At 34.8% G+C, this 23,664-nt stretch overlaps 1 protein-coding gene across 3 annotated transcripts; it reads left to right on the top strand.

Moving 5' to 3' along the window:
* The first annotated feature begins 137 nt into the window (after positions 1 to 137).
* On the top strand, positions 138 to 23,307 carry LOC116291034 (uncharacterized). Of its 3 annotated transcripts, XM_089033759.1 has the most exons (4): positions 138 to 319; positions 765 to 809; positions 21,061 to 21,355; positions 22,739 to 23,307. In XM_089033759.1, exons 3-4 carry the CDS (start codon positions 21,151 to 21,153, stop codon positions 23,305 to 23,307), a joined length of 774 nt encoding a protein of 257 aa, XP_088889885.1. In that variant the 5' UTR covers positions 138 to 319; positions 765 to 809; positions 21,061 to 21,150. The 3 variants fall into 3 exon arrangements, with proteins under 3 accessions (XP_088889885.1, XP_088889886.1, XP_031554016.2); XM_089033760.1 differs by lacking the exon at positions 765 to 809; XM_031698156.2 differs by lacking the exons at positions 138 to 319; positions 765 to 809 and adding an exon at positions 20,845 to 20,930.
* The last annotated feature ends 357 nt before the right edge of the window (positions 23,308 to 23,664 follow it).

Below are 23,664 nucleotides of genomic sequence, written 5' to 3'. Positions count from 1 at the left end.
GCACAATCTTGTCATCTCATCGAATACGAAACGTTAAATAGAGGTTGTAAAAATAATTTTTTTCCTGATTTTATTTGTAATTTTTCAATTTAAATCCAAATTGGGCTCCCTGTGATAAATACACTTCGAAGGTTGTACCTATTGGCTCGTAAAACATTTCTCGTATTTTTTCTTAACCAGTAAAGGTTAAGATTTCCATTTAGTGGAGTTATGAAACATATCTCAATATCCTAAACTCTCTTTCTGCCTATAAATTAGTTTTAGCCATGTGCTTAAGAAACATTCACGACTCCTCAAACATAGAACCAGAAGATGACAGGTAAGACGATATTTCTATCAGCCCTCATCAACATTTTCGGGCCTTTTCCGTTAATTTTCGCTAACTTCCTGGTGGTCATTGACCTACAGGCACTAGAGAAGCGTATTTCAATATTTAATTGATGGTTTTTACAGCCGCCGTGTTGGATTAATTTAACAAAAGGTTCGTCATTAGTTTCTTTTGTTATATCATCCAACATGGCCGCCGTATCTTTTGCTATTTCACTCTCGTGGGATGATTGAAAACCAGTAATACAGTAGATAGTAGGTAGGTTTTACTTAATCCACCTGTCCAGTGGAGCATGGCATCATGAAGCCCTGGTGTAGCAGCAGCAATATCTAGAAAATATGACCTTATGCAAGAAAGTTTAGCATAATTAACCAATGTTTTCAGTCTCATATTGTTGGTATAAAAGCATTTCCCAATCTGGCCTCTTTTTCTTTAGCGAACCCCTCAACTATTAATTGGAGGACTGTAAGAAAGTATAGAGGTATGTTTAAAATCAGTGAAAATCAGCCCAAAGATGAAATTTTCGATGACCCCGGGATGGGGAGAAATTCAATTTTGGCAATTCCTAATATGTTGCCTGTTTTTCACTGAAATCATTAGTAATCCACTTAAGTATCATTAAGAAAACTGTAAGAGAGTCTTTAAGTAAGTTTTTAGTTCCAAACTTTTTTTTGGCAGAAATCAGCCCAACATTGAAATTTTCGATGACCCCGGGGTGGGGAGAAATTTCAATTTTGGCAATCCCTAATGTGTTGCCTGTTTTTCACTGAAATCATTAGTAATCCATTCAAGTGTTACCCAGAAAACTGAAGGAGCGTCTTTAAGTAAGTTTTTAGTTCGAAAATGTTTTTGGCCAAAATCAGCCCAAAATGGAAATTTTTGATGACCCCGGGGTGGGGAGAAATTTCAATTTTGGCAATTCCTCATATGTGACCTATTTTTCACTGAAATCATTAGTAATCCACTCAAGTATTAGTCAGAAAACTGTAAGAGAGTCTTTAAGTAAGTTTTTAGTTCCAAACTTTTTTTCGCAAAAATCAGCTCAAAATTGAAATTTTTGATGACACCGGTGTGGGGAGAAATTTCAATTTTGACAATTCATGATAAGTGGCCTGTTTTACACTGAAATCATTAGTAATCCACTCAAGTATTAGTCAGAAAACTGTAAGAGAGTCTTTAAGTAAGTTTTTAGTTGGAAAATGTTTTTGGCCAAAATCAGCCCAAAATTGAAATTTTCGATGACCCCGGGGTGGGGAGAAATTTCAATTATGGCAATTCCTAATATGTGGCCTGTTTTTCACTGAAATAATTAGTAATCCATTCAAGTATTACCCAGAAAACTGAAAGAGCGTCTCTAAGTAAGTTTTTAGTTCGAAAATTTTTTTGGCCAAAATCAGCCCAAAATGGAAATTTTCGATGACCCCGGGGTGGGGAGAAATTTCAATTTTGGCAATTCCTAATGTGTTGCCTGTTTTTCACTGAAATCATTAGTAATCCATTCAAGTGTTACCCAGAAAACTGAAAGAGCGTCTCTAAGTAAGTTTTTAGTTGGAAAATGTTTTTGCCCAAAATCAGCCCAAAATTGAAATTTTCGATGACCCCGGGGTGGGGGAGAAATTTCAATTACGGCAATTCCTAATATGTGGCCTGTTTTTCACTGAAATCATTAGTAATCCATTCAAGTATTACCCAGAAAACTGAAAGAGCGTCTCTAAGTAAGTTTTTAGTTGGAAAATGTTTTTGCCCAAAATCAGCCCAAAATGGAAATTTTCGATTACCCCGGGATGGGGAGAAATTTCAATTTTGGCAATTCCTAATATGTGGCCTTTTTTTCACTGAAATCATTAGTAATCCATTCAAGTATTACCCAGAAAACTGAAGGAGCGTCTTTAAGTAAGTTTTTAGTTCGAAAATGTTTTTGGCCAAAATCAGCCCAAAATGGAAATTTTCGATGACCCCGGGATGGGGAGAAATTTCAATTTTGGCAATTCCTCATATGTGACCTATTTTTCACTGAAATCAATAGTAATCCACTCAAGTATTAGTCAGAAAACTGTAAGAGCGTCTCTAAGTAAGTTTTTAGTTGTAAAATGTTTTTGGCCAAAATCAGCCCAAAATTCAAATTTTCGATGACCCCGGGGTGGGGAGAAATTTCAATTATGGCAATTCCTAATATGTGGCCTGTTTTTCACTGAAATCATTAGTAATCCATTCAAGTATTACCCAGAAAACTGAAAGAGCGTCTCTAAGTAAGTTTTTAGTTGGAAAATGTTTTTGGCCAAAATCAGCCCAAAATGGAAATTTTCGATGACCCCGGGGTGGGGAGAAATTTCAATTTTGGCAATTCCTCATATGTGACCTATTTTTCACTGAAATCAATAGTAATCCACTCAAGTATTAGTCAGAAAACTGTAAGAGAGTCTTTAAGTAAGTTTTTAGTTCCAAAGTTTTTTTCTGCAGAAATAAGCCCAAAATTGAAATTTTTGATGACACCGGGGTGGGGAGAAATTTCAATTTTGACAATTCATGATATGTGGCCTGTTTTACACTGAAATCATTAGTAATCCACTCAAGTATTAGTCAGAAAACTGTAAGAGAGTCTTTAAGTAAGTTTTTAGTTGGAAAATGTTTTTGGCCAAAATCAGCCCAAAATTGAAATTTTCGATGACCCCGGGGTGGGGAAAAATTTCAATTTTAGGAATTACTAATATGTGGACTGTTTTACACTGAAATCATTAGTAATCCATTCAAGTATTACCCAGAAAACTGTAAGAGAGTCTTTAAGTAAGTTTTTAGTTCGAAAATGTTTTTGGCCAAAATCAGCCCAAAATTGAAATTTTCGATGACCCCGGGGTGGGGAGAAATTTCAATTTTGGCAATTCCTAATATGTGGCCTGTTTTTCACTGAAATCATTAGTAATCCATTCAAGTATTACCCAGAAAACTGTAAGAGAGTCTTTAAGTAAGTTTTTAGTTCGAAAAGGTTTTTGGCCAAAATCAGCCCAAAATGGAAATTTTCGATGACCCCGGGGTGGGGAGAAATTTCAATTTTGGCCATTCCTCATATGTCGCCTGTTTTTCACTAAAATCATTAGTAATCCACTTAAGTATCATTAAGAAAACTGTAAGAGAGTCTTTAAGTAAGTTTTTAGTTCGAAAATGTTTTTGGCGAAAATGAGCCCAAAATTAAAATTTTCGATGACCCCGGGGTGGGGAGAAATTTCAATTATAGCAATTCCTAATATGTGGCCTGTTTTTCACTGAAATCATTAGTAATCTACTCAAGTATTACTCAGAAAACTCAAAGAGAGTCTTTAAGTAATTTTTAAGTTCCAAACTTTATTTTGGCAGAAATCAGCCCAAAATTGAAATTTTCGATGACCCCGGGGTGGGGAGAAATTTCAATTATAGCAATTCCTAATATGTGGGCTGTTTTTCACTGAAATCATTAGTAATCCACTCAAGTATTAGTTAGAAAACTGTAAGAGAGTCTTTAAGTAAGTTTTTAGTTCAAAAATGTTTTTTCCCAAAAACAACCCAAAATGGAAATTTTCGATGACCCCGGGGTGGGGAGAAATTTCAATTTTAGGAATTACTAATATGTGGACTGTTTTACACTGAAATCATTAGTAATGCACTCAATTATTACTCAGAAAACTGTAAGACAGTCTTTAAGGAAGTTTTTAGTTCGAAAATGTTTTTGGCCAAAATCAGCCCAAAATTGAAATTTTCAATAACCCCGAGGTGGGGAGAAATTTCAATTTTGGGAATTACTAATATGTGGCCTGTTTTTCACTAAAATCATTAGTAATGCACTTAAGTATCATTAAGAAAACTGTAAGAGAGTCTTTAAGTAAGTTTTTAGTTCGAAAATGTTTTTGGCCAAAATCAGCCCAAAATTCAAATTTTCGATGACCCCGGGGTGGGGAGAAATTTCAATTATAGCAATTCCTAATATGTGGCCTGTTTTTCACTGAAATCATTAGTAATGCACTCAAGTATTACCCAGAAAACTGTAAGAGCGTCTTTTAGTAAGATTTTAGTTTGAAAATGTTTTTGCCCAAAATCAGCCCAAAATGGAAATTTTCGATGACCCCGGGGTGGGGAGAAATTTCAATTTTGGCAATTACTAATATGTGGCCTGTTTTTCACAGAAATCATTAGTAATCCACTCAAGTATTAGTTAGAATACTGTAAGAGAGTCTTTTAGTAAGTTTTTAGTTCGAAAAGGTTTTTGGCCAAAATCAGCCCAAAATTCAAATTTTCGATGACCCCGGGGTGGGGAGAAATTTCAATTATAGCAATTCCTAATATGTGGCCTGTTTTTCACTGAAATCATTAGTAATGCACTCAAGTATTACCCAGAAAACTTTAAGAGCGTCTTTTAGTAAGTTTTTAGTTTGAAAATGTTTTTGCCCAAAATCAGCCCAAAATGGAAATTTTCGATGACCCCGGGGTGGGGAGAAATTTCAATTTTGGCAATTCCTAATATGTCGCCTGTTTTTCACAGAAATCATTAGTAATCCACTCAAGTATTAGTTAGAATACTGTAAGAGAGTCTTTAAGTAAGTTTTTAGTTCAAAAATGTTTTTTCCCAAAAACAGCCCAAAATGGAAATTTTCGATGACCCCGGGGTGGGGAGAAATTTCAATTTTAGGAATTACTAATATGTGGACTGTTTTACACTGAAATCATTAGTAATGCACTCAAGTATTAGTCAGAATACTGTAAGAGAGTCTTTAAGGAAGTTTTTAGTTCGAAAATGTTTTTGGCCAAAATCAGCCCAAAATGGAAATTTTCGATGACCCCGGGATGGGGAGAAATTTCAATTTTGGCAATTCCTCATATGTGACCTATTTTTCACTGAAATCAATAGTAATACACTCAAGTATTAGTCAGAAAACTGTAAGAGAGTCTTTAAGTAAGTTTTTAGTTCCAAAGTTTTTTTCTGCAGAAATAAGCCCAAAATTGAAATTTTTGATGACACCGGGGTGGGGAGAAATTTCAATTTTGACAATTCATGATATGTGGCCTGTTTTACACTGAAATCATTAGTAATCCACTCAAGTATTAGTCAGAAAACTGTAAGAGAGTCTTTAAGTAAGTTTTTAGTTGGAAAATGTTTTTGGCCAAAATCAGCCCAAAATTGAAATTTTCGATGACCCCGGGGTGGGGAAAAATTTCAATTTTAGGAATTACTAATATGTGGACTGTTTTACACTGAAATCATTAGTAATCCATTCAAGTATTACCCAGAAAACTGTAAGAGAGTCTTTAAGTAAGTTTTTAGTTCGAAAATGTTTTTGGCCAAAATCAGCGCAAAATGGAAATTTTCGATGACCCCGGGGTGGGGAGAAATTTCAATTTTGGCAATTCCTAATATGTGGCCTGTTTTTCACTGAAATCATTAGTAATCCATTCAAGTATTACCCAGAAAACTGTAAGAGAGTCTTTAAGTAAGTTTTTAGTTCGAAAATGTTTTTGGCCAAAATCAGCCCAAAATTGAAATTTTCGATGACCCCGGGGTGGGGAGAAATTTCAATTTTGGCCATTCCTCATATGTCGCCTGTTTTTCACTAAAATCATTAGTAATCCACTTAAGTATCATTAAGAAAACTGTAAGAGAGTCTTTAAGTAAGTTTTTAGTTCGAAAATGTTTTTGGCGAAAATGAGCCCAAAATTAAAATTTTCGATGACCCCGGGGTGGGGAGAAATTTCAATTATAGCAATTCCTAATATGTGGCCTGTTTTTCACTGAAATCATTAGTAATCTACTCAAGTATTACTCAGAAAACTCAAAGAGAGTCTTTAAGTAATTTTTAAGTTCCAAACTTTATTTTGGCAGAAATCAGCCCAAAATTGAAATTTTCGATGACCCCGGGGTGGGGAGAAATTTCAATTATAGCAATTCCTAATATGTGGGCTGTTTTTCACTGAAATCATTAGTAATCCACTCAAGTATTAGTTAGAAAACTGTAAGAGAGTCTTTAAGTAAGTTTTTAGTTCAAAAATGTTTTTTCCCAAAAACAACCCAAAATGGAAATTTTCGATGACCCCGGGGTGGGGAGAAATTTCAATTTTAGGAATTACTAATATGTGGACTGTTTTACACTGAAATCATTAGTAATGCACTCAATTATTACTCAGAAAACTGTAAGACAGTCTTTAAGGAAGTTTTTAGTTCGAAAATGTTTTTGGCCAAAATCAGCCCAAAATTGAAATTTTCAATGACCCCGAGGTGGGGAGAAATTTCAATTTTGGGAATTACTAATATGTGGCCTGTTTTTCACTAAAATCATTAGTAATGCACTTAAGTATCATTAAGAAAACTGTAAGAGAGTCTTTAAGTAAGTTTTTAGTTCGAAAATGTTTTTGGCCAAAATCAGCCCAAAATTCAAATTTTCGATGACCCCGGGGTGGGGAGAAATTTCAATTATAGCAATTCCTAATATGTGGCCTGTTTTTCACTGAAATCATTAGTAATGCACTCAAGTATTACCCAGAAAACTGTAAGAGCGTCTTTTAGTAAGATTTTAGTTTGAAAATGTTTTTGCCCAAAATCAGCCCAAAATGGAAATTTTCGATGACCCCGGGGTGGGGAGAAATTTCAATTTTGGCAATTCCTAATATGTCGCCTGTTTTTCACAGAAATCATTAGTAATCCACTCAAGTATTAGTTAGAATACTGTAAGAGAGTCTTTTAGTAAGTTTTTAGTTCGAAAAGGTTTTTGGCCAAAATCAGCCCAAAATTCAAATTTTCGATGACCCCGGGGTGGGGAGAAATTTCAATTATAGCAATTCCTAATATGTGGCCTGTTTTTCACTGAAATCATTAGTAATGCACTCAAGTATTACCCAGAAAACTTTAAGAGCGTCTTTTAGTAAGTTTTTAGTTTGAAAATGTTTTTGCCCAAAATCAGCCCAAAATGGAAATTTTCGATGACCCCGGGGTGGGGAGAAATTTCAATTTTGGCAATTCCTAATATGTCGCCTGTTTTTCACAGAAATCATTAGTAATCCACTCAAGTATTAGTTAGAATACTGTAAGAGAGTCTTTAAGTAAGTTTTTAGTTCAAAAATGTTTTTTCCCAAAAACAGCCCAAAATGGAAATTTTCGATGACCCCGGGGTGGGGAGAAATTTCAATTTTAGGAATTACTAATATGTGGACTGTTTTACACTGAAATCATTAGTAATGCACTCAATTATTACTCAGAAAACTGTAAGACAGTCTTTAAGGAAGTTTTTAGTTCGAAAATGTTTTTGGCCAAAATCAGCCCAAAATTGAAATTTTCAATGACCCCGAGGTGGGGAGAAATTTCAATTTTGGGAATTACTAATATGTGGCCTATTTTTCACTAAAATCATTAGTAATCCACTTAAGTATCATTAAGAAAACTGTAAGAGAGTCTTTAAGTAAGTTTTTAGTTCGAAAATGTTTTTGGCCAAAATCAGCCCAAAATTGAAATTTTCGATGACCCCGGGGTGGGGAGAAATTTCAATTATAGCAATTCCTAATATGTGGCCTGTTTTTCACTGAAATCATTAGTAATCCACTCAAGTATTACACAGAAAACTGTAAGAGCGTCTTTTAGTAAGTTTTTAGTTTGAAAATGTTTTTGCCCAAAATCAGCCCAAAATGGAAATTTTCGATGACCCCGGGGTGGTGAGAAATTTCAATTTTGGCAATTCCTAATATGTCGCCTGTTTTTCACAGAAATCATTAGTAATCCACTCAAGTATTAGTTAGAATACTGTAAGAGAGTCTTTTAGTAAGTTTTTAGTTCGAAAATGTTTTTTCCCAAAATCAGCCCAAAATTGAAATTTTCGATGACCCCGGGGTGGGGAGAAATTTCAATTTTGGCCATTCCTCATATGTCGCCTGTTTTTCACTAAAATCATTAGTAATCCACTTAAGTATCATTAAGAAAACTGTAAGAGAGTCTTTAAGTAAGTTTTTAGTTCGAAAATGTTTTTGGCGAAAATGAGCCCAAAATTAAAATTTTCGATGACCCCGGGGTGGGGAGAAATTTCAATTATAGCAATTCCTAATATGTGGCCTGTTTTTCACTGAAATCATTAGTAATCTACTCAAGTATTACTCAGAAAACTCAAAGAGAGTCTTTAAGTAATTTTTAAGTTCCAAACTTTATTTTGGCAGAAATCAGCCCAAAATTGAAATTTTCGATGACCCCGGGGTGGGGAGAAATTTCAATTTTGGGAATTACTAATATGTGGGCTGTTTTTCACTGAAATCATTAGTAATCCACTCAAGTATTAGTTAGAAAACTGTAAGAGAGTCTTTAAGTAAGTTTTTAGTTCAAAAATGTTTTTTCCCAAAAACAGCCCAAAATGGAAATTTTCGATGACCCCGGGGTGGGGAGAAATTTCAATTTTAGGAATTACTAATATGTGGACTGTTTTACACTGAAATCATTAGTAATGCACTCAATTATTACTCAGAAAACTGTAAGACAGTCTTTAAGGAAGTTTTTAGTTCGAAAATGTTTTTGGCCAAAATCAGCCCAAAATTGAAATTTTCGATGACCCCGAGGTGGGGAGAAATTTCAATTTTGGGAATTACTAATATGTGGCCTGTTTTTCACTGAAATCATTAGTAATGCGCTCAAGTAAAATCATTAGTAATCCACTTAAGTATCATTAAGAAAACTGTAAGAGAGTCTTTAAGTAAGTTTTTAGTTCGAAAATGTTTTTGGCCAAAATCAGCCCAAAATTCAAATTTTCGATGACCCCGGGGTGGGGAGAAATTTCAATTATAGCAATTCCTAATATGTGGCCTGTTTTTCACTGAAATCATTAGTAATGCACTCAAGTATTACCCAGAAAACTGTAAGAGCGTCTTTTAGTAAGATTTTAGTTTGAAAATGTTTTTGCCCAAAATCAGCCCAAAATGGAAATTTTCGATGACCCCGGGGTGGGGAGAAATTTCAATTTTGGCAATTCCTAATATGTCGCCTGTTTTTCACAGAAATCATTAGTAATCCACTCAAGTATTAGTTAGAATACTGTAAGAGAGTCTTTTAGTAAGTTTTTAGTTCGAAAAGGTTTTTGGCCAAAATCAGCCCAAAATTCAAATTTTCGATGACCCCGGGGTGGGGAGAAATTTCAATTATAGCAATTCCTAATATGTGGCCTGTTTTTCACTGAAATCATTAGTAATGCACTCAAGTATTACCCAGAAAACTTTAAGGGCGTCTTTTAGTAAGTTTTTAGTTTGAAAATGTTTTTGCCCAAAATCAGCCCAAAATGGAAATTTTCGATGACCCCGGGGTGGGGAGAAATTTCAATTTTGGCAATTCCTAATATGTCGCCTGTTTTTCACAGAAATCATTAGTAATCCACTCAAGTATTAGTTAGAATACTGTAAGAGAGTCTTTTAGTAAGTTTTTAGTTCGAAAATGTTTTTTCCCAAAATCAGCCCAAAATTGAAATTTTCGATGACCCCGGGGTGGGGAGAAATTTCAATTATAGCAATTCCTAATATGTGGGCTGTTTTTCACTGAAATCATTAGTAATCCACTCAAGTATTAGTTAGAAAACTGTAAGAGAGTCTTTAAGTAAGTTTTTAGTTCTAAAATGTTTTTTCCCAAAAACAGCCCAAAATGGAAATTTTCGATGACCCCGGGGTGGGGAGAAATTTCAATTTTAGGAATTACTAATATGTGGACTGTTTTACACTGAAATCATTAGTAATGCACTCAATTATTACTCAGAAAACTGTAAGACAGTCTTTAAGGAAGTTTTTAGTTCGAAAATGTTTTTGGCCAAAATCAGCCCAAAATTGAAATTTTCAATGACCCCGAGGTGGGGAGAAATTTCAATTTTGGGAATTACTAATATGTGGCCTGTTTTTCACTAAAATCATTAGTAATGCACTTAAGTATCATTAAGAAAACTGTAAGAGAGTCTTTAAGTAAGTTTTTAGTTCGAAAATGTTTTTGGCCAAAATCAGCCCAAAATTCAAATTTTCGATGACCCCGGGGTGGGGAGAAATTTCAATTATAGCAATTCCTAATATGTGGCCTGTTTTTCACTGAAATCATTAGTAATGCACTCAAGTATTACCCAGAAAACTGTAAGAGCGTCTTTTAGTAAGATTTTAGTTTGAAAATGTTTTTGCCCAAAATCAGCCCAAAATGGAAATTTTCGATGACCCCGGGGTGGGGAGAAATTTCAATTTTGGCAATTCCTAATATGTCGCCTGTTTTTCACAGAAATCATTAGTAATCCACTCAAGTATTAGTTAGAATACTGTAAGAGAGTCTTTTAGTAAGTTTTTAGTTCGAAAAGGTTTTTGGCCAAAATCAGCCCAAAATTCAAATTTTCGATGACCCCGGGGTGGGGAGAAATTTCAATTATAGCAATTCCTAATATGTGGCCTGTTTTTCACTGAAATCATTAGTAATGCACTCAAGTATTACCCAGAAAACTTTAAGAGCGTCTTTTAGTAAGTTTTTAGTTTGAAAATGTTTTTGCCCAAAATCAGCCCAAAATGGAAATTTTCGATGACCCCGGGGTGGGGAGAAATTTCAATTTTGGCAATTCCTAATATGTCGCCTGTTTTTCACAGAAATCATTAGTAATCCACTCAAGTATTAGTTAGAATACTGTAAGAGAGTCTTTAAGTAAGTTTTTAGTTCAAAAATGTTTTTTCCCAAAAACAGCCCAAAATGGAAATTTTCGATGACCCCGGGGTGGGGAGAAATTTCAATTTTAGGAATTACTAATATGTGGACTGTTTTACACTGAAATCATTAGTAATGCACTCAATTATTACTCAGAAAACTGTAAGACAGTCTTTAAGGAAGTTTTTAGTTCGAAAATGTTTTTGGCCAAAATCAGCCCAAAATTGAAATTTTCAATGACCCCGAGGTGGGGAGAAATTTCAATTTTGGGAATTACTAATATGTGGCCTATTTTTCACTAAAATCATTAGTAATCCACTTAAGTATCATTAAGAAAACTGTAAGAGAGTCTTTAAGTAAGTTTTTAGTTCGAAAATGTTTTTGGCCAAAATCAGCCCAAAATTGAAATTTTCGATGACCCCGGGGTGGGGAGAAATTTCAATTATAGCAATTCCTAATATGTCGCCTGTTTTTCACTGAAATCATTAGTAATGCACTCAAGTATTACCCAGAAAACTGTAAGAGCGTCTTTTAGTAAGTTTTTAGTTTGAAAATGTTTTTGCCCAAAATCAGCCCAAAATGGAAATTTTCGATGACCCCGGGGTGGTGAGAAATTTCAATTTTGGCAATTCCTAATATGTCGCCTGTTTTTCACAGAAATCATTAGTAATCCACTCAAGTATTAGTTAGAATACTGTAAGAGAGTCTTTTAGTAAGTTTTTAGTTCGAAAATGTTTTTTCCCAAAATCAGCCCAAAATTGAAATTTTCGATGACCCCGGGGTGGGGAGAAATTTCAATTTTGGCAATTCCTAATATGTCGCCTGTTTTTCACAGAAATCATTAGTAATCCACTCAAGTATTAGTTAGAATACTGTAAGAGAGTCTTTTAGTAAGTTTTTAGTTCGAAAATGTTTTTTCCCAAAAACAGCCCAAAATGGAAATTTTCGATGACCCCGGGGTGGGGAGAAATTTCAATTTTGGCAATTCCTAATATGTCGCCTGTTTTTCACAGAAATCATTAGTAATCCACTCAAGTATTAGTTAGAATACTGTAAGAGAGTCTTTTAGTAAGTTTTTAGTTCGAAAATGTTTTTTCCCAAAAACAGCCCAAAATGGAAATTTTCGATGACCCCGGGGTGGGGAGAAATTTCAATTTTGGGAATTACTAATATGTGGACTGTTTTACACTGAAATCATTAGTGATCCACTCAAGTATTAGTCAGAAAACTGTGAGAGAGTCTTTAAGTAAGTTTTTAGTTCCAAACTTTATTTTGGCAGAAATCAGCCCAAAATTCAAATTTTCGATGACCCCGGGGTGGGGAGAAATTTCAATTATAGCAATTCCTAATATGTGGCCTGTTTTTCACTGAAATCATTAGTAATGCACTCAAGTATTACCCAGAAAACTTTAAGGGCGTCTTTTAGTAAGTTTTTAGTTTGAAAATGTTTTTGCCCAAAATCAGCCCAAAATTGAAATTTTCGATGACCCCGGGGTGGGGAGAAATTTCAATTTTGGCAATTCCTAATATGTCGCCTGTTTTTCACAGAAATCATTAGTAATCCACTCAAGTATTAGTTAGAATACTGTAAGAGTGTCTTTTAGTAAGTTTTTAGTTCGAAAAGGTTTTTGGCCAAAATCAGCCCAAAATTCAAATTTTCGATGACCCCGGGGTGGGGAGAAATTTCAATTATAGCAATTCCTAATATGTGGCCTGTTTTTCACTGAAATCATTAGTAATGCACTCAAGTATTACCCAGAAAACTTTAAGAGCGTCTTTTAGTAAGTTTTTAGTTTGAAAATGTTTTTGCCCAAAATCAGCCCAAAATGGAAATTTTCGATGACCCCGGGGTGGGGAGAAATTTCAATTTTGGCAATTCCTAATATGTCGCCTGTTTTTCACAGAAATCATTAGTAATCCACTCAAGTATTAGTTAGAATACTGTAAGAGAGTCTTTAAGTAAGTTTTTAGTTCAAAAATGTTTTTTCCCAAAAACAGCCCAAAATGGAAATTTTCGATGACCCCGGGGTGGGGAGAAATTTCAATTTTAGGAATTACTAATATGTGGACTGTTTTACACTGAAATCATTAGTAATGCACTCAATTATTACTCAGAAAACTGTAAGACAGTCTTTAAGGAAGTTTTTAGTTCGAAAATGTTTTTGGCCAAAATCAGCCCAAAATTGAAATTTTCAATGACCCCGAGGTGGGGAGAAATTTCAATTTTGGGAATTACTAATATGTGGCCTATTTTTCACTAAAATCATTAGTAATCCACTTAAGTATCATTAAGAAAACTGTAAGAGAGTCTTTAAGTAAGTTTTTAGTTCGAAAATGTTTTTGGCCAAAATCAGCCCAAAATTCAAATTTTCGATGACCCCGGGGTGGGGAGAAATTTCAATTATAGCAATTCCTAATATGTGGCCTGTTTTTCACTGAAATCATTAGTAATGCACTCAAGTATTACCCAGAAAACTGTAAGAGCGTCTTTTAGTAAGTTTTTAGTTTGAAAATGTTTTTGCCCAAAATCAGCCCAAAATGGAAATTTTCGATGACCCCGGGGTGGTGAGAAATTTCAATTTTGGCAATTCCTAATATGTCGCCTGTTTTTCACAGAAATCATTAGTAATCCACTCAAGTATTAGTTAGAATACTGTAAGAGAGTCTTTTAGTAAGTTTTTAGTTCGAAAATGTTTTTTCCCAAAATCAGCCCAAAATTGAAATTTTCGATGACCCCGGGGTGGGGAGAAATTTCAATTTTGGCAATTCCTAATATGTCGCCTGTTTTTCACAGAAATCATTAGTAATCCACTCAAGTATTAGTTAGAATACTGTAAGAGAGTCTTTTAGTAAGTTTTTAGTTCGAAAATGTTTTTTCCCAAAAACAGCCCAAAATGGAAATTTTCGATGACCCCGGGGTGGGGAGAAATTTCAATTTTGGGAATTACTAATATGTGGACTGTTTTACACTGAAATCATTAGTGATCCACTCAAGTATTAGTCAGAAAACTGTGAGAGAGTCTTTAAGTAAGTTTTTAGTTCCAAACTTTATTTTGGCAGAAATCAGCCCAAAATTAAAATTTTCGATGACCCCGGGGTGGGGAGAAATTTCAATTATAGCAATTCCTAATATGTGGCCTGTTTTTCACTGAAATCATTAGTAATGCACTCAAGTATTACCCAGAAAACTGTAAGAGCGTCTTTTAGTAAGTTTTTAGTTTGAAAATGTTTTTGCCCAAAATCAGCCCAAAATGGAAATTTTCGATGACCCCGGGGTGGGGAGAAATTTCAATTTTGGCAATTCCTAATATGTCGCCTGTTTTTCACAGAAATCATTAGTAATCCACTCAAGTATTAGTTAGAATACTGTAAGAGAGTCTTTTAGTAAGTTTTTAGTTCGAAAATGTTTTTTCCCAAAAACAGCCCAAAATGGAAATTTTCAATGACCCCGGGGTGGGGAGAAATTTCAATTTTGGCAATTCCTAATATGTCGCCTGTTTTTCACAGAAATCATTAGTAATCCACTCAAGTATTAGTTAGAATACTGTAAGAGAGTCTTTTAGTAAGTTTTTAGTTCGAAAATGTTTTTTCCCAAAATCAGCCCAAAATTGAAATTTTCGATGACCCCGGGGTGGGGAGAAATTTCAATTTTGGCAATTCCTAATATGTCGCCTGTTTTTCACAGAAATCATTAGTAATCCACTCAAGTATTAGTTAGAATACTGTAAGAGAGTCTTTTAGTAAGTTTTTAGTTCGAAAATGTTTTTTCCCAAAAACAGCCCAAAATGGAAATTTTCGATGACCCCGGGGTGGGGAGAAATTTCAATTTTGGCAATTCCTAATATGTCGCCTGTTTTTCACAGAAATCATTAGTAATCCACTCAAGTATTAGTTAGAATACTGTAAGAGAGTCTTTTAGTAAGTTTTTAGTTCGAAAATGTTTTTTCCCAAAAACAGCCCAAAATGGAAATTTTCGATGACCCCGGGGTGGGGAGAAATTTCAATTTTGGGAATTACTAATATGTGGACTGTTTTACACTGAAATCATTAGTGATCCACTCAAGTATTAGTCAGAAAACTGTGAGAGAGTCTTTAAGTAAGTTTTTAGTTCCAAACTTTATTTTGGCAGAAATCAGCCCAAAATTCAAATTTTCGATGACCCCGGGGTGGGGAGAAATTTCAATTATAGCAATTCCTAATATGTGGCCTGTTTTTCACTGAAATCATTAGTAATGCACTCAAGTATTACCCAGAAAACTTTAAGGGCGTCTTTTAGTAAGTTTTTAGTTTGAAAATGTTTTTGCCCAAAATCAGCCCAAAATTGAAATTTTCGATGACCCCGGGGTGGGGAGAAATTTCAATTTTGGCAATTCCTAATATGTCGCCTGTTTTACACTGAAATCATTAGTAATGCACTCAATTATTACTCAGAAAACTGTAAGACAGTCTTTAAGGAAGTTTTTAGTTCGAAAATTTTTTTGTTCAAAATCAGCCCAAAATTGAAATTTTCAATGACCCCGAGGTGGGGAGAAATTTCAATTTTGGGAATTACTAATATGTGGCCTATTTTTCACTAAAATCATTAGTAATCCACTTAAGTATCATTAAGAAAACTGTAAGAGAGTCTTTAAGTAAGTTTTTAGTTCGAAAATGTTTTTGGCCAAAATCAGCCCAAAATTCAAATTTTCGATGACCCCGGGGTGGGGAGAAATTTCAATTATAGCAATTCCTAATATGTGGCCTGTTTTTCACTGAAATCATTAGTAATGCACTCAAGTATTACCCAGAAAACTGTAAGAGCGTCTTTTAGTAAGTTTTTAGTTTGAAAATGTTTTTGCCCAAAATCAGCCCAAAATGGAAATTTTCGATGACCCCGGGGTGGTGAGAAATTTCAATTTTGGCAATTCCTAATATGTCGCCTGTTTTTCACAGAAATCATTAGTAATCCACTCAAGTATTAGTTAGAATACTGTAAGAGAGTCTTTTAGTAAGTTTTTAGTTCGAAAATGTTTTTTCCCAAAAACAGCCCAAAATGGAAATTTTCAATGACCCCGGGGTGGGGAGAAATTTCAATTTTGGCAATTCCTAATATGTCGCCTGTTTTTCACAGAAATCATTAGTAATCCACTCAAGTATTAGTTAGAATACTGTAAGAGAGTCTTTTAGTAAGTTTTTAGTTCGAAAATGTTTTTTCCCAAAAACAGCCCAAAATGGAAATTTTCGATGACCCCGGGGTGGGGAGAAATTTCAATTATAGCAATTCCTAATATGTGGCCTGTTTTTCACTGAAATCATTAGTAATGCACTCAAGTATTACCCAGAAAACTGTAAGAGCGTCTTTTAGTAAGTTTTTAGTTTGAAAATGTTTTTGCCCAAAATCAGCCCAAAATGGAAATTTTCGATGACCCCGGGGTGGTGAGAAATTTCAATTTTGGCAATTACTAATATGTCGCCTGTTTTTCACAGAAATCATTAGTAATCCACTCAAGTATTAGTTAGAATACTGTAAGAGAGTCTTTTAGTAAGTTTTTAGTTCGAAAATGTTTTTTCCCAAAAACAGCCCAAAATGGAAATTTTCAATGACCCCGGGGTGGGGAGAAATTTCAATTTTGGCAATTCCTAATATGTCGCCTGTTTTTCACAGAAATCATTAGTAATCCACTCAAGTATTAGTTAGAATACTGTAAGAGAGTCTTTTAGTAAGTTTTTAGTTCGAAAATGTTTTTTCCCAAAAACAGCCCAAAATGGAAATTTTCGATGACCCCGGGGTGGGGAGAAATTTCAATTTTGGGAATTACTAATATGTGGACTGTTTTACACTGAAATCATTAGTGATCCACTCAAGTATTAGTCAGAAAACTTTAAGGGCGTCTTTTAGTAAGTTTTTAGTTTGAAAATGTTTTTGCCCAAAATCAGCCCAAAATTGAAATTTTCGATGACCCCGGGGTGGGGAGAAATTTCAATTTTGGCAATTCCTAATATGTCGCCTGTTTTACACTGAAATCATTAGTAATGCACTCAATTATTACTCAGAAAACTGTAAGACAGTCTTTAAGGAAGTTTTTAGTTCGAAAATTTTTTTGTTCAAAATCAGCCCAAAATTGAAATTTTCAATGACCCCGAGGTGGGGAGAAATTTCAATTTTGGGAATTACTAATATGTGGCCTATTTTTCACTAAAATCATTAGTAATCCACTTAAGTATCATTAAGAAAACTGTAAGAGAGTCTTTAAGTAAGTTTTTAGTTCGAAAATGTTTTTGGCCAAAATCAGCCCAAAATTCAAATTTTCGATGACCCCGGGGTGGGGAGAAATTTCAATTATAGCAATTCCTAATATGTGGCCTGTTTTTCACTGAAATCATTAGTAATGCACTCAAGTATTACCCAGAAAACTGTAAGAGCGTCTTTTAGTAAGTTTTTAGTTTGAAAATGTTTTTGCCCAAAATCAGCCCAAAATGGAAATTTTCGATGACCCCGGGGTGGTGAGAAATTTCAATTTTGGCAATTCCTAATATGTCGCCTGTTTTTCACAGAAATCATTAGTAATCCACTCAAGTATTAGTTAGAATACTGTAAGAGAGTCTTTTAGTAAGTTTTTAGTTCGAAAATGTTTTTTCCCAAAAACAGCCCAAAATGGAAATTTTCAATGACCCCGGGGTGGGGAGAAATTTCAATTTTGGCAATTCCTAATATGTCGCCTGTTTTTCACAGAAATCATTAGTAATCCACTCAAGTATTAGTTAGAATACTGTAAGAGAGTCTTTTAGTAAGTTTTTAGTTCGAAAATGTTTTTTCCCAAAAACAGCCCAAAATGGAAATTTTCGATGACCCCGGGGTGGGGAGAAATTTCAATTATAGCAATTCCTAATATGTGGCCTGTTTTTCACTGAAATCATTAGTAATGCACTCAAGTATTACCCAGAAAACTGTAAGAGCGTCTTTTAGTAAGTTTTTAGTTTGAAAATGTTTTTGCCCAAAATCAGCCCAAAATGGAAATTTTCGATGACCCCGGGGTGGTGAGAAATTTCAATTTTGGCAATTCCTAATATGTCGCCTGTTTTTCACAGAAATCATTAGTAATCCACTCAAGTATTAGTTAGAATACTGTAAGAGAGTCTTTTAGTAAGTTTTTAGTTCGAAAATGTTTTTTCCCAAAAACAGCCCAAAATGGAAATTTTCAATGACCCCGGGGTGGGGAGAAATTTCAATTTTGGCAATTCCTAATATGTCGCCTGTTTTTCACAGAAATCATTAGTAATCCACTCAAGTATTAGTTAGAATACTGTAAGAGAGTCTTTTAGTAAGTTTTTAGTTCGAAAATGTTTTTTCCCAAAAACAGCCCAAAATGGAAATTTTCGATGACCCCGGGGTGGGGAGAAATTTCAATTTTGGCAATTCCTAATATGTCGCCTGTTTTTCACAGAAATCATTAGTAATCCACTCAAGTATTAGTTAGAATACTGTAAGAGAGTCTTTTAGTAAGTTTTTAGTTCGAAAATGTTTTTTCCCAAAAACAGCCCAAAATGGAAATTTTCGATGACCCCGGGGTGGGGAGAAATTTCAATTTTGGGAATTACTAATATGTGGACTGTTTTACACTGAAATCATTAGTGATCCACTCAAGTATTAGTCAGAAAACTGTGAGAGAGTCTTTAAGTAAGTTTTTAGTTCCAAACTTTATTTTGGCAGAAATCAGCCCAAAATTAAAATTTTCGATGACCCCGGGGTGGGGAGAAATTTCAATTATAGCAATTCCTAATATGTGGCCTGTTTTTCACTGAAATCATTAGTAATGCACTCAAGTATTACCCAGAAAACTGTAAGAGCGTCTTTTAGTAAGTTTTTAGTTTGAAAAGGTTTTTGCCCAAAATCAGCCCAAAATGGAAATTTTCGATGACCCCGGGGTGGGGAGAAATTTCAATTTTGGCAATTCCTAATATGTCGCCTGTTTTTCACAGAAATCATTAGTAATCCACTCAAGTATTAGTTAGAATACTGTAAGAGAGTCTTTTAGTAAGTTTTTAGTTCGAAAATGTTTTTTCCCAAAAACAGCCCAAAATGGAAATTTTCGATGACCCCGGGGTGGGGAGAAATTTCAATTTTGGGAATTACTAATATGTGGACTGTTTTACACTGAAATCATTAGTGATCCACTCAAGTATTAGTCAGAAAACTGTGAGAGAGTCTTTAAGTAAGTTTTTAGTTCCAAACTTTATTTTGGCAGAAATCAGCCCAAAATTAAAATTTTCGATGACCCCGGGGTGGGGAGAAATTTCAATTATAGCAATTCCTAATATGTGGCCTGTTTTTCACTGAAATCATTAGTAATGCACTCAAGTATTACCCAGAAAACTGTAAGAGCGTCTTTTAGTAAGTTTTTAGTTTGAAAAGGTTTTTGCCCAAAATCAGCCCAAAATGGAAATTTTCGATGACCCCGGGGTGGTGAGAAATTTCAATTTTGGCAATTCCTAATATGTCGCCTGTTTTTCACAGAAATCATTAGTAATCCACTCAAGTATTAGTTAGAATACATTAAGAGAGTCTTTTAGTAAGTTTTTAGTTCGAAAATGTTTTTTCCCAAAATCAGCCTAAAATGGAAATTTTCAATGACCCCGGGGTGGGGAGAAATTTCAATTTTGGCAATTCCTAATATGTCGCCTGTTTTTCACAGAAATCATTAGTAATCCACTCAAGTATTAGTTAGAATACTGTAAGAGAGTCTTTTAGTAAGTTTTTAGTTCGAAAATGTTTTTTCCCAAAAACAGCCCAAAATGGAAATTTTCGATGACCCCGGGGTGGGGAGAAATTTCAATTTTGGCAATTCCTAATATGTCGCCTGTTTTTCACAGAAATCATTAGTAATCCACTCAAGTATTAGTTAGAATACTGTAAGAGAGTCTTTTAGTAAGTTTTTAGTTCGAAAATGTTTTTTCCCAAAAACAGCCCAAAATGGAAATTTTCGATGACCCCGGGGTGGGGAGAAATTTCAATTTTGGGAATTACTAATATGTGGACTGTTTTACACTGAAATCATTAGTGATCCACTCAAGTATTAGTCAGAAAACTGTGAGAGAGTCTTTAAGTAAGTTTTTAGTTCCAAACTTTATTTTGGCAGAAATCAGCCCAAAATTAAAATTTTCGATGACCCCGGGGTGGGGAGAAATTTCAATTCTGACAATTCGTAATATGTGGCCTGTTTTTCACTGAAATCATTAGTAATCCACTCAAGTATTAGTCAGAATACTGTAAGAGAGTCTTTAAGTAAGTTTTTAGTTCGAAAATGTTTTTGGCCAAAATCAGCCCAAAATGGAAATTTTCGATGACCCTGGGGTGGGGAGAAATTTCAATTTTGGCAATTGCTAATATGTTGCCTGTTTTTCACTGAAATTATTAGTAATCCACTCTAGTATTACTCAGAACACTGAAAGAGAGTCTTTAAGTAAGTTTTTAGTTCTAAAATTTTTTTGTTCAAAATCAGCCCAAAATTGAAAATTTCGATGACCCCGGGATTGGGAGAAATTTGAATTTTGGTGTTTCTAATATGTGGCCTATTTTCACTGAGATCATTAGAAATAGTCTAATATATGATCTTATACCCGATTTAATAACTTTGAGCAGAGATATACTATAGATTTAATAGACATACAGTTAGTACTAATTTCCAATTTGTTGTGTATGCTGCTTGACGAATTATCAATTCACCTGAACACAAATTGTCACTTAGAGTTATTGGTCATCGGACGTTATGTTTAAACGTAATATATTTGAAATTTTATGCAACGATGATTTGGGAAGCAGAAAGTCACTGACACCTTACTACTATATTTTACTAAGTTGTGTGGGGTTCCTGTGTGATACACCACAGGAAGCCCTTTACCCAGTCAATCATCAGTTCAAAATGGCGATTGTTGTTTAAGAAGTGTTTTTCTCGATGATCAGAAAATAGCAGTCCCAAGGCAAGAGGAGGATTCAAATTTATTGGCATATATACTGCATATTAGCAAATTGAATCAAAAGCTATGTTAAGGCTTTTACTTCATCAAAGCTGCCTTGTTGTTTGATGAAATTGTTTATCTTTTATTGCAGAGAATTATTTCGTGTTGTTCTTCAATCCTATGCATACTCAACCTTTACAACATAGAATTAGACTTTAGAAGACCAGAATACTGCCTGGAAATGTCATTTACAAGGCCTGTACAACTTACAGTACATTGTTTACAGTTCTTGGTGACGTTTCTTGTTCATATGAATCTTCATCTACTGGTGTATTCAAGCCCTTCATGTTCTAGCGGTTTAGAATACGATTGCAAGTCTCTACAAGGCAATGGTACCGCTTGTATTTGGGGTTGTAATACAACTGTAACAAAACATCTTTCCCCAGGTAAGTCATGTCGTAGTTAGCTTGTAGCAAAAGAATCCCTTTGCCAGCCAAGGAGAATATTTTTTTTAGGAGAAAAATCAGATCAGGGGGTTACAGCCATTCTCAATCATACGCTCCCTCTAGCGATTGTTTTTGTTGCGACAAAGTAGATTTTGGTGGACATCAATCAAAGCGTTTCTATGACATTCTATAGGCACGTGCCCTTATAGCTTTGTGTTTTCTGACAATGTTATGGAAACGCCTTGTGATTGAGGAGAAAAATCAGAAACTCCTCGAATTTAATTCCCTTTTTCAAGGGCACTTGAATAGCTCTTGAATTTTATGATTTTAGCAAAACTCCTTGAAAGATCCTTGAAATTTTGCTTGCATGGTTCTGAAATAGATCTAGTCAGAAAGATCAGAAAATCTGAAAGTCGGCCATGTGCAACCACCGTGTAAAACCTTGGCATAGTTAGCTGAACATACTCCTTGAAAATTGATTTTTGGGTCCTTGTATACTCCTTGAATAGTCCTTGAAGTTTAAGTGGTTACCTCAGCACGAACTCTGAATTAGTCTTTGCTTAGGATCATAAAATAACTGTCATAGATTTCACTTTCAGAATAATTGGTTTGGCATACATGCTTTACAGACAGCACATATCATGGAAATGCTATGTACTTATTGACTGAGTGGGAGGGCCGTATGGGAAAATATTTGGCTCGAGGTGATGCCGTACGGACTGAGCGCAGCACGAAAAGAAAAATAATCAAAAAAAAGAAAGCACGCGGATTCGAACAGGGCCATACGGATTCGTACGGCCCTGCTCAAGCCATTTTCCCGAAGGTTCTTCTAAGAGCACGTGCCCGGGCAGATACGGGTCATATGATAAACTCCCTTATTTACCATTCCCATCCAAAATAACAGCTATTCTAAAATATATTTCATAAGAGGAATAACAACTTGCTTTCTGTGCTTTATTTTATTTGTTATAGTAGGCTACGAAAATAGGCAAGACAAGAGTCCTGATGTGGAGTTATAAAACACTTAAATTGATTTTCAGAACACTTGAAAAGAAAAGTGCTCTGCTATGTGTTTTGCTCCTCCCAACACTTCTCTTTTGTTCTGCTAATTCTACTTACAGTGCAAATCAAAAAACTGTGGGCACTAAGAGATGTTCTAGGAATGTTCTATTCTTCTTTGGCCAATCAGAATTGACTTTCTTACTGCAAGATAACGAAAAGATGACAATAATGCTTCTGATTGGCTATTGAACATTCTTGAAACATTTCAACATGCGCATAGGTTTTTCAATTTGCACTGTGATTATAACTGCCTATAGTGCATGCACACATTTCCTATTTCTTTAGTACATTTGACATTCTACTTGATTTTCATTTCAATAGGATATTGCTTAGATGACTGCTGCAAATATTGCTTCTCCAATTGCCAAGAATGTTTTTATGTCAAGATTCTACGTTTTTGTATTCATGGTTCTACCAACTCTTCATTTGCAAAACATCTTTTGGACAAAACATTCAAGCCATCACAAACCCTGGATCAGGTCATAAGAACTTCAGTATTGAATGTTTTGTCTTCAATTAACCAAACCTTCAAGACTGAGCTACTTCAATCTAAATGGTATTCTAAAAGCTATAACATTATTCAGGTGTATGTTAGAATCACCAGTAGAAAGAAAACTACAGAAACTGTAGCAATAGATATTATAAGAAATGCAACGAAGACTGGCCAGTTGGGTGGATTAACTGTGTCTCCTGATGTTTTTGACGTAATGACAGAAAAGGATTATGATTTGTTAATGAATAATGAAGGAGAAGAAGACACAGATTTAGATGTGGTTGAACTGATTGCAGCATGCATCGGAGCATTAATCATCCTAGCTGCAATTTGTTGGCGTTTGTTTTATATGTGTACAACACCACATCAAAGAAATAGATGCAATCCCTGTGGTTGAAGAACCGGAATAGATGCATGAAAAATATCTGGAAATATATTGCTCAACACAGGTTATCTCAGAACTGCTAATGAGGTGAAATCCAATACAAGACTCCAAGGTATTTACCATTTTTGTATTGTGGTGTATTGTGTTCATAGCATGTGATCCATACGTATTGTGCCACAATAATTATTAAGGTTAGTCACATCAGATAATATATGTAATTGACTAATTTTTCTGATTAGCCAATAACAAAATGAGAAAGAGATTGAGTTCAAGTTTGAAAACCTAACTTAAGTTTCCAGAAAGAGATACAAAGCTTACTAACCACATTTCAGGATGTTTGACTGTATACAAACCCTGTATGGTGTTCTG

This window comes from Actinia tenebrosa, unplaced genomic scaffold (assembly GCF_029948245.1).
Source record: "Actinia tenebrosa isolate PJP-AT-01 unplaced genomic scaffold, QUT_ActTen_1.0 PGA_scaffold2__45_contigs__length_23673736, whole genome shotgun sequence".
Lineage (NCBI taxonomy): Eukaryota > Metazoa > Cnidaria > Anthozoa > Actiniaria > Actiniidae > Actinia > Actinia tenebrosa.
Note: the sequence above shows the minus strand (reverse complement) of the source record. Positions and strands in the feature narration are given on the sequence as shown.

What these genes read in the sequence shown, in the direction of transcription:
- LOC116291034 (XM_089033760.1), top strand. Translation starts at nt 21,151, where the DNA reads ATGTCATTTACAAGGCCTGTACAACTTACAGTACATTGTTTACAGTTC. An exon ending in AACAAAACATCTTTCCCCAG is followed by an intron (nt 21,356 to 22,738) that starts GTAAGTCATGTC and finishes TCATTTCAATAG; the next exon opens with GATATTGCTTAGATGACTGC.